The sequence below is a fragment of the Taeniopygia guttata genome, chromosome 3 (genome assembly GCF_048771995.1).
Source record: "Taeniopygia guttata chromosome 3, bTaeGut7.mat, whole genome shotgun sequence".
NCBI lineage: Eukaryota > Metazoa > Chordata > Aves > Passeriformes > Estrildidae > Taeniopygia > Taeniopygia guttata.
The window spans coordinates 33,947,381-33,957,913 of NC_133027.1; the positions used below are offsets into that span (position 1 = coordinate 33,947,381).

General features: G+C 42.5%; 2 protein-coding genes across 3 annotated transcripts in view; one reads left to right on the plus strand and one right to left on the minus strand.

The window, feature by feature from the left end:
- The window catches only part of PHIP (PHIP subunit of CUL4-Ring ligase complex), a 105,891-nt gene extending 98,637 nt beyond the window's left edge, over positions 1-7,254 (minus strand). Inside the window, exons 1-4 of one of the 2 annotated variants that reach the window (XM_030267489.4) lie at positions 6,965-7,254; positions 6,797-6,855; positions 6,587-6,616; positions 6,369-6,428 (exon numbers count right to left, since the gene is read on the minus strand). In XM_030267489.4, the coding sequence (XP_030123349.4) occupies positions 6,369-6,428; positions 6,587-6,616; positions 6,797-6,855; positions 6,965-7,010 (195 nt within the window). In that variant the 5' untranslated portion in view covers positions 7,011-7,254. The remainder of the gene's footprint in view (positions 1-6,368; positions 6,429-6,586; positions 6,617-6,796; positions 6,856-6,964) is intronic. The other variant, XM_030267488.4, reaches the window with a different exon arrangement.
- LOC121469596 (uncharacterized) lies at positions 7,009-9,421 on the plus strand. Its single transcript, XM_072926114.1, has 3 exons — positions 7,009-7,016; positions 7,087-7,877; positions 8,176-9,421. The coding sequence occupies exons 1-3, from the start codon at positions 7,009-7,011 to the stop codon at positions 8,271-8,273; spliced, it is 897 nt and encodes a 298-aa protein (XP_072782215.1). The 3' UTR covers positions 8,274-9,421.
- Positions 9,422-10,533: the final 1,112 nt, after the last annotated feature.

Below are 10,533 nucleotides of genomic sequence, written 5' to 3' on the forward strand. Positions count from 1 at the left end.
AAACTGGACTCTACAAACAGGAATTTTAAAATTATATGCCAAAACTGTGATGCCAAACAGCACAAAAAGCACAGGATTTTTTTCTCTGCCAGTCTCTACTGAAATTCTAGCTGTTTTTCTTTCTTACCCTATTAGACTTACTTCAATGTCTAAATCTGTCTGTTCTCCCAAAAGAAATGCATAGGAGACATGCTTTTTAGGTAAAATAATAAACCCTCTTTTTGTTCTCACAGCCTTTTCACATAAGTTAACACTTCTTAACTATCAACGTAACATAAATTAAACTCGGTTAGCAAGTACAAAATTTTCAGATCTTAAAGCCTAAATATTATTTTCTAGAAAATCAGAAGCAGCATTACCCTCAAACCTCTACCGTTACCAACTACCCCCCAACTTCATTTATTCCAAACAAGCTGCACAGGAATACACAAAATGCAGCTACACACCCATCTGGACTAACATACAAATCTTTATCACCTTTGAAATAGAGCTAAGTGCTTATATTTTCATTCTGCATGACTCTGCAGCATAATTCAGCATCAGAATCACAAAGAATGAAACAAAAGAATTGTGATTTGACCTAGAGTCTTTAGTTAAATATGCAATACATAATGCAGTTATTCACCATCAGTGCTTCAGACATCAAGTGAAATATGACCTTATTCTAGTGTTCCAAATACTCTGCACACTGAAACATTCTCTCAAAAAATTGTTAGTTCCCCCCCTCACCCTGCTAACAGTCAACATGTTCAACTACCCGGTTGGCTGTAAATATGTTTCAGAAAAAACACATTTCCATGCAAGGGCATTTAACAACAAAACCTGCGTCAGTCAGCTACCTATATTCCAAGATGTGAAAGCTCAGTCTTACTAATACCAGCAGCTCTCCCGCTTTAACTACCCTGCTATGTAACATATTACCCAAAACAAGCCCCAAACTGAATTACAGTAATTTTTGTACTATATCAGATCATCAATTTGAAAGAGTACCGTGTACCATCAGCCACTGCATTATCACTTTAAAATTAGGAATTGCAATGAAATGCAAGTAGTTTTCTCTGAAGAATTCTCATTCCCTTTTTTCTTTTTTTTAGGGGGGAGGTGGGGGTTGATCTGGGGAGACAAGGCAGGGACAACCAATAACAGGGAGGGAGAACCATTTTCCCCAAAATATATTTATTTCTTGTATACTTTCTAATTCTGCTTGAGCTGAAACTATACTGATCTTTAACTACATTTCCAATCAGAATGCATAATATTTTACTATGAGATTACTCTTTCTCTAATTAAATGCATCTATATGAAACCAGCCATCCCAAGAACACATTATTTTTTTCAACTCTTTAATGCTTTTAATAGGCGTGAGGCCAGAGCAGATAAACTCAAGCCTTAGTATAAACATTGTGCAACAAGCTTACCACATGAGAAGGTGTGAGCAGAGGCAGCATTTTTTGCCTTATGGACTAAGATGTTCAGCTGTGCCTATTACTGTAAAATTACCTGTGGCTATTTGCCTTTCTTAAACTCGCTCTTAACATTTTGCGGGTTTTGTTTGGTTTGGGTTTTTTTAAACGAAAAGTTAGACTTTAGAAACTTGATATTCCTCTTCATCCTATCTCTCAACAGGGCTTCTTAGTCCCAGTTTGAAAGAACTAGCACAAAACAGTTGGCTTGGTCAATTTTCTTGATTATCTGTGGAACAAACAAATGTGTGGTGCTACCCACAACAAGTGTTTCCCTATACCAAAATATTATAGTTTGAACAAAGAGGTTTTAACATCACCCAAGGTCTCAGCTATGGGAATCACCTATGGGAACAGTCTATAGAGCAGAAGCACATGTCTTTCAGAACTCAGGAGATAATTTAAGTTGATATATGTCCAATAGAAACACTGTTAATGAGACCAAAAAATCTGGCTCAGGATAGCAATCAAAATACTTCCGTTTTCTTAGCCATAGTGCCAAGTTTTTCAGAACACCTTCCAAAATATTGTATAGAATGTCCCCAAAATACCATTAATACAATCTAGGTGATAATGCAGCTCTCTGATTCAACTCAATTTTGCTCCCTATTTCTTTGAATATCTTTACAGAACAAGCTTACTCTCCTAAAGAAATAAACCACTTATTATCTGTCATTAAGAAACAATTTCTAAATAGTAACCACAATTGTGTCTAGAGGACTTAACTACCACTGAATAAAGAAATACAGCATCAATGTACTTAGTGCCCCATTCCCACAGATACCTTTGTAACTTCATGTAGGTTTGCACCACATAAAAAGAACAGTGGAATGGCCTGAAAAAAGTGTTTCGTAATTTTCACTTGATATCACATTTAATAATTGTGGGCTGGAGAAAAGAAAGGCACAAATGTCAGCAAAACAATCATCAACAGTTCCTGAGACCAAGACATACTGCCTATTAAACATATTGGGCCATCCAATTTGGTGTGAAGCCCCAGTTTTCCCTTCTTCAACCACCATCATCACCATGAATAAAATTCTAATGCAACAGAGAAAATTACAATTAAAATAATATTCTGGATAAGAAAATTCACACAACTGTTGTGATCATCTACACTACTATGCTTGTACCATAGAAGACCTTAAAAACAAAACAAAACAAAAACAAAAAAAAAAAACCAAAAAAAAAAAAAACCTCCAACACACAACATTCCCTATGGTAGCTCTAAATTGTCAAAGTGAATCTCAACAGTTGGTTTCATTCAGTTAAGTCTAATTTGCTCCCAAAAGAAGCAAATGCAACACAGTCTCCAACCCCTCCACACCCACTCCTATCATCTCCCTCATGGCATTGGTAAGACCCTGGTGTTGCACACAAGAAGAGCTAACCCATCTTAAAATTACTGTTTATTTTTCAGACAGGTCAGCTGCCTCATCCACCTAACCACACATTTGGATGAGCACTAGTGCCTACACAAAGGATGCAGCACAAATGCACAGCTTTCATCCACAGTATACAATTAGAGCAGCTACACCCATAGGGAAACTGCAACATGAAAAAAAAACAATTACCCTGGAGTCAAATGATGCACCAAAGCTTGCTAGTGTAACGAAGGCCCTAACAAAAGTGTTGAAAAGCTTAACGATGTAACATTACACTTAAACATCTTATCTACAATGTCTAAACAATTAACCCTGCCTTGCTCTGCTGTTAAATGAGCTGTTAACTCTTAAAATTTCTTAGTTTCTGTCCCCCATAGTGAGAAATCCTTAGTCTTTCAAAAGAGGGAAAATAAGCTATCCTACAATTTGCAAGTTTTCACAAAAAAAGCAAGAACACAAAACATCCTGAGATCTGTTACTGAAGATCTGTTACCCATCATGATTGGTAGACCTAAGTTGAAAGCAGCCTACCAAGTGCTCAATTCTCACAGGGTCTAGGGTTATAGCACAAATAGAAATCTTAATACTGGCAATATTAGAATGAGATCAACACTCTGAAATAAGAGCCTACACTACCAAAGCCATATTCAAGTTATTTATTTCACCACACATGCTGACTCTAGAAAAATACAATAGAGGAATACTGAAATTCAAGAAAAAACATTTAAGAAGGTAATATAAGTATAATAGCATTTCTAAACTCATGTATTTGCCTGTAGCATTACAAGCATCCACAGCATGGTATCAGCTTATTTAAGAGAATGAAACATTTACTTTCACTGGCCAAATAGAAAAATGAAAGTAATTTGCAAGATGACAATTGCACCAGATTTAACATTATTTGCACAAATTAAGTGACAGAAATAAAACATCTAGGGCTGTGAATTCCAGTCTAATAACAAAAAGTTAACTCCAATAAAAATTCTTAAATAAATGCTTTCAAATGAGGACCAAATCATAAATATCATAATATCTTGAAAATATATTCATATATATTAAAGGAATTATTTTTCAAAAATGTAAGTATAATAAAAGGTATGATTTTGTACACAATGAAAGACAAGCTTGGGATTCATTTTCATCCCAGTTACACAGAGCCCTTATTCCTTCCCAGAGTAAAAATCAGATATCTAGCACTACATTTACTAGTAATTTTATTTTTTAGTCTTTTATCCCTTCAGACCTCTCTACAAAGTTTAGTGAAAGCTTAGGGCATTCATGTCTGAGAAAAGGTATTAAAACATGGCAAAATGTGCCATCTTGAGAAGGGAGAGTTGGCATCTTAACACTGGAAAAATTAAAAAAAAAAAAAAAGAGAAACAATGTTAGTTCAATAATTTATATCTCAAAAGCTAAGAATCCTTTGGTTTGAGACAAATAAGTTTTTGTTTAATGAAAGAGAACAGAGAGAAAAACTTATTTTGTACAAAATGTAACTGTCATGCTGCAAATACATTTCCGTGCCAGCTTCCACATGCCTAAAATGTCAAGTAATACAAAGTTCACACAGCTTTGACAACTAAGGCAAGAACAAATACAGGACGGAGGGAAGCATCAAGAACAAAGTAACCAATTACACACACCCCCCCCCAAAATCTAGGTAGGAAAAAGGTGGGAAAGCACTTGGAAATGTTTATTAATAAGTCTAAGGAAATTTTTTTATAAACAGAAGACTAGGAAAAGAGAAAGGACTTAGCACCACCTCTCTGAATATAAGTATCCAGCACCAAGTCCAAGTTTTGAGGAAGTACATCTTATGTCATTACATACCTACACTGACTAAATTGGTATTTACCTGCACTCCATAAAGAAAAAAAGTTTCTCAGAACGGGTCTGAATGAACTTATTTCTCACCAACTCTTCTTACTTTAAACTTTAAAATGTCTTTTTTCCTCACTTTGCCCTTCTTCACATGCTTTTATACTCTGACTATATAGAAGAAACCCAAATCCATGCTACACTATGACTGTATCTCCAAATCTTTATAATTTATAGGATAAAAGAGAACGGGTATCAGAAAGTTTTACCAAGCAACTCCTTGAAGTGGGTAAAACAGGCTCACAGTCTTATAAATAAGTAAGTAAATAAGAATAGCATAATCTATCGTGCACTTTGAAATTCCCAGTTGAGTTTCTTCATATTTGATTTCAAGAAAGTTAAAAAGTACTGGTAAGCATTCTTATGTTTACCACAAGTTAATTGCTGCCAACTCTTCCACACCATACACATGAAAATGCCTGTGACCAATGTAACTCTTGCAAAAGAAAGAAAGAAATGCTGTAAGTAAACCTGTTCTAATTACAATAAATACCTATGCTTCATACTACAACATTTGTTATATAATTAAAAAAATGTATATGGCAACAGTCTTTATCAGAGGCATTACAAATGGAAATGGTTCTGCCTCCTTTTGTGTCAGTTCAAAAGTTCTCAACATATCTATGTTTCAGAAGTACTGGAGCTCAGAACTACTACAAGCAACCAGCAAGAGAAATCTCTCTTTGATGAGCATCATAAACAGGGCTCAGTCTTTCTCTTAAAACTGTTTTCAGGAATTCAGAGACTAAACTATACAATAGTGTACCTGCAATGAAAATAATACTAGCAACAAGTTGCTAACAGATAATTCAGACACTTTAATTGCTGTTTTCCCAAGTGCTGCAGTTAACAACATGTTAGGAAAAAAAAAAAAAAAATCCAGGCCCCTCTCTGCTAGCCAGAGCTACATCGCTGAGAGTAACACTTCGTTTTATTACTGATCTAACCTGAGACGAAAAGCACACACAAGGAAACCTTAAAAAGGAACAAACCAAAAATCCACTCAGGTCAAATTTGCGATGTGACCCCGGCAAGCCCGGTTACGGCCCCGCAGCACCACACGGTGTGTAAAACCCCCAGGCCACGCAGCGCCCGTGGCCAGCGGGGCCGGCCGGGGGGCGGCGGGCCCGGCGCGAGGCCGGAGCGAGCGCGGCCGGGCCGCGCCATTGTGTGCGCGCGCGGGCGGCCGGCGCACAGCGCCCCCGCACGGCCGCGCGCGCCCCGGCACCCGCCTCTGGCCCCGCCCCGCCCGGCGCCGCGCCGCGCGCGCGGCTGTGGCGCCCGCCCGCACCGCGTCCATGACGTAGCGGTGCGAGCGCGGCCGGGCCCGGCGCGCGCGTTGTTATTGACCCCGCTCGGGCGGGCGCCGGCCGGACCCCGGCCCGAGCCCGCCCCGGGACACTGACGGGGGGCGCAGGGACGGACAGAGGCTGTCATAAAAACCTAAAAATAAAAAACCATAAATTCCAAAGTTTTGTTGCTTTTTTTTTCCCTTAAGTTGCTGCCCTTTTTTTTTTTTTTTTTTTTTTTTTTTGCGGGAAATTCAATTTTTTTACCGGGCTGCTCAGAGAGTGAGGGAGGGGGAAAAACAACTTTGCCCGCCGCAGCGCTCTCTCCCGTTACCAGCGCCTGCTCCTCTTACCAGGTTCTCGTAGCTCCGGGGATGCTCCTTGCCCGTCCAGTCCGTGCGCTTGGGCAGCAGCTGAGGGAGGGAAGAGAGGGCGCCCCGTGAGCGGCTCCCCCCTCCCCCGAGGAGCCCCCCGGCAGAGCCCGGGATGGGGCGGGGGAAGCGGGAGAGCGAGGGAAGGGGGAGGGAGGCCGCAGGCGGGGCGAGTGCCGGGTGCACGGCGCCGCTCTTACCTCTTTCTCCGCCACTTCTCGGATCAGGACCTGCAGCAACAACAAAAGCGGGGCGTGAAAAAAGGTTTCAAAAAGAGAGAAAAAGGGAGAAGGAGGACGAGGCGGCCAGCGCGCCGCCCGATCAGCCGCCCTGCCCGGCCGCCCCCTCCCCACCAGGCCCGGCGGCGCCATCCATCCCTCCATCCATCCATCCATCCCTCCATCCCCTACCTGAGCCGCTTGCTGGCATGGTCCGTCCTCCAAAAAGCGAGCGATGAGGAAGTAGAGCTCTGCGGGGAGAGGAGAGGCCGTCAAGGCTGGAGCTCGCCTCTTTCCCGCGGGCTTCCCTTTCTTCCCGCTGCCCGCCGCCCCTCTCCGGCTCCCCCGGCCACCACTCACCCGCTCGCAGCTCCGCCGTGTGCCGGCTGCCGCCGTCCCCGGACATGGCGAGGCGAAAACCGGGGAGGGGAGGGGGGGAAAGGGGGAGAAGGGGGGTTGCCCGGGCCGCGCTCCCGCGGCAGCGTCGGGTCCCAGCAAAATGCGCCCGCCCGGTCGCTGTCACTGCTCGTTCACCGGGGAGAGTCTCGGCTCCACCATTCAACCCACGGGCAGCAGCAGCAGCAGGAGGAGGAGGAAACAACAACTCGCAGCCGCCCGCCGCCAACGCCGCCGCCGTCGCCAGCCAGCGCGAGCGAGCGCGATCCCTCCGCCAGGAGAAAGAGTCCCCTCCTCCTCCGCGCCCCCTCCTCAGCCCGCACGGCCCCGCGCGCCGCCCCTTCCCCCGCGCCCCCCCAGTCCCCGGCGCTGCCTGCCGGGGGTGGCCAGGCAGGGCAGGAAGGGGGGACCCGGGCTCTGCTGACCCCGGCTACCGCCCCGCTGCCGCGGCGGTCCCCAGCGCTGTCCGGCGCCGGAGGGGAGAGAGGGGCGAGCGGTACGCGTTTATTAGCGGGAAGACGGGCGGGCTGTGGCAGAAGATGTCGGCGGGGTGGGCGGGAAGGCGGCGGGCGGGCGGCTGAAAGGCGCTTTCTCTGCGCCGTGCCGGCGCGCGGAGGGATACGACGCACGGGGAGGAGGAGGGGCTGCGGAGGCGGCGGGGCAGCGGCGGCTCGCGGCGGCGGCGCTGGAAGTTCCCGAGTTCCAGCGTCGCCAGAATGGGAAGCAAGCGAAGCCAAAATGCCCCCGGGGAGCGCGGCCCCGCTGGGGAGGCCCGGCACTTCCACATCCCCGCCTCGCGGCTCCCCCGTAGCCCAGCCCGCTCCCTCGGAGCCAGCCAGGGACCTCGGGGCGCTGCCGGGGGCTTTGGCATCTGCGCGTAAGTGCCACAGTGTCACGCGTTGTTGGTTCTTATTCTTGCAACATCGCGCCCGGGTTCCTGCCGTGGGTCTGGAGCGGGGGGAAATCCCAGCGAGCCCCCAGCAGCCAAAAAAAGGCGCCTTTCTCCGCTGTTCGACGGGCTGCCCAAGCGGCTCCGCCTGGAGGGTGAAGGGCTCGCAGGGCGCTCGCTTTGAGAACTTCCCTTAAAAAAAAAATACCCAAAACAAAAACCAAAACAACCAAACAAACCCCGACAGCTGATAACGATTCTATTCATTGCTCTTGCCGCCAAGCAGATCAGACATGCGGGACTGATGAACCTTCTGCCTTCCAGGAGCGATGGATAAGGGGAGTGTTGTCAACGGCAGGACGAGCGATAGATGGTGATTCCTGAAACCTATGGCTGAACTGGAGGTAAATCTCTAGCGGATCGATAACCTACCGAAGGTTCCTGAAAGGCTGCAACATTGTACGGAGCCCGGTTAGCGGTTACATAGTTTCTTAGTTTCTTCATTTAATGTTTGCTACCTTGAGGATACTGAATGAAACCTGCTGGTTTGTGCTGTAACTGTTTCTTAGCTGCTTACAGGCAAAAGAAAAAAAAACAAAGCCGGTGTCCGCTGATAGTTAGCTTTTTTTTAAAAAGTCCATATCTGATGAGGGATTTAAAGGAGCATGATTCGTTGTCTTTAGGTTTGCAACGTGTCCGTGCTTTTTCTGGTCGAGCTGGGGCCTTGCAAGAACGAATGTGTTTGTGGACAATAAGAATGAATTTATCAGGGATCAATGTAAACAGGTCAAGCTGTAATTTTTAAATATTTCTTTAGCCTCAGTTATTAACCGATGCAACTTGTGAAGCAAAGACAAAAGTATATTTGAAATTGTACAGAAACTAGACAAAGAACTATTTTTTTTCCTGTATGTAAAACTCCCTGGAATTCTCAACTATCTAACTTTCAACAAAATTAAATTTGAACAAGATTTTAGTGCAGCTGAGAGTAACCTGTGTTGAGTATTTTTGTATGTGTTTCCAAGGCCTGCAAGCTCAGTGTAAGAACTCGAGCTTTGTGCTTGACATGGTGAGAAAGCTTCGCTGCAATCACCCTTCTGCTTTATTGAAGAAATGTTACCCTGAAAGGTTAAAGAAAGGAGGCTAAAACATCACTTATTTCCATTGTCTTATTATAAAAACTATATTTATATAATGGATGTATAGATGCTGTGCATTTTTAATATACAATTATCACGTGTCCTGAAAAATCTTTAAAATTCTAATCTAGAATTTGTTATCATTAAGGTAAATTAATTTTGTAGGATAAATTCTCTTTTTAATAAAAAAAAAAAAACCAAGACTATGTACTAGATTTGATCACTGTATCTGTAGCTATGATCACTATATATTTTAAAATGTACATGTATCTCTCTTTCCCTAGATTGGTTACAATAACCACTCTGTTTCAGCTTCATTTTAAATCCACACTTCAAATAATTGAAAAGGAAATGAAATAATATTTAATGTCTAATAAAGATTATAAAAATAAAGTGACTTGAATCTTTTCTTAAATGTGTATTGTAATATCTTTTATAGGTGATTCTCACAACAAAGGGCTACATGAATAATGTGATTAACATTTTAATTTCCCTTGATGTTTACATAAAAGAAAGTATACTGACTATGACATCACTGAAACTGTAAACCAAGCAATAGAAAAATTTTAGCAGTTAAGGAGTCTGAAAGTAGAGGAAAAAACTCCTAGATATATATTGAGCCTCCTTGTTCTTTTGGCAACTCATACCTTTTCCTATTGCAGTTCAAAATACAGCCCACAGAATCAAAAAATTCTTGGTGTTTTGACAATAAAATAAGGATTGTGTCTTTTATTTAATTTTTTTAGATCACAAAGCAATATTAAATCATAGTCCCAGACTTGAGATTGAGCACTGCAGTACTACAAGTAGTATTTAATAAACAGCTTTTACAAACATACATTTCACTTTTTTTTTACAGATAAAATCTGAGGGGATTTTTATGTGTATGTGTGGCACAACATGAAAGCCACACACAAGAGAAAATGCCTAATTATTATTGCTTCGTGATACACATTAGATTGAGTCCTAAGAATTTCTGTAACAGTACCAAATATTCCATTCATTTCACAGAGATATTTTTAAATTATTTTATTCTTTCAGTTAAAATTCAGATTTTTTTTAATGTACACAAGTGAAGAAAAATATAATCTCTGAATTTTTATTATCTTTATTGATTTACTTTCTAATAATCCCCTTTCTTTCATGCGATCTTGTCACCCTACATTATTCTAAAATAAAATACATCAGTCCTGCTTTATCAGCAAGATTTAATGTTTTCAGGAGAAATTACTCTGAAATGTCTTCATTAAAAAAAAAATAATCATGAAATTATTTCATTTTGTGACCTTCAAATGTTTATATTCACACACAATTGCTAAATTAATTTTACAAAAAAAAAAAAATAAAGTTTCACAGATTTTCCTGTTGCTGTAGATTTTACACATCAGCTATACTAAGCAATGGACTGATCCCAAGAGTTGCTGGTTTGTGATTCTCTTTTTACCCTAACCTGGCCTTTTTTTTTTCTTTCCATCTTTCCATCTTTCCATCCTCCTCTTCCCCCC

What these genes read in the sequence shown, in the direction of transcription:
- LOC121469596 (XM_072926114.1), top strand. An exon ending in GGGGGCTTTGGCATCTGCGC is followed by an intron (nt 7,878 to 8,175) that starts GTAAGTGCCACA and finishes GCCGCCAAGCAG; the next exon opens with ATCAGACATGCGGGACTGAT.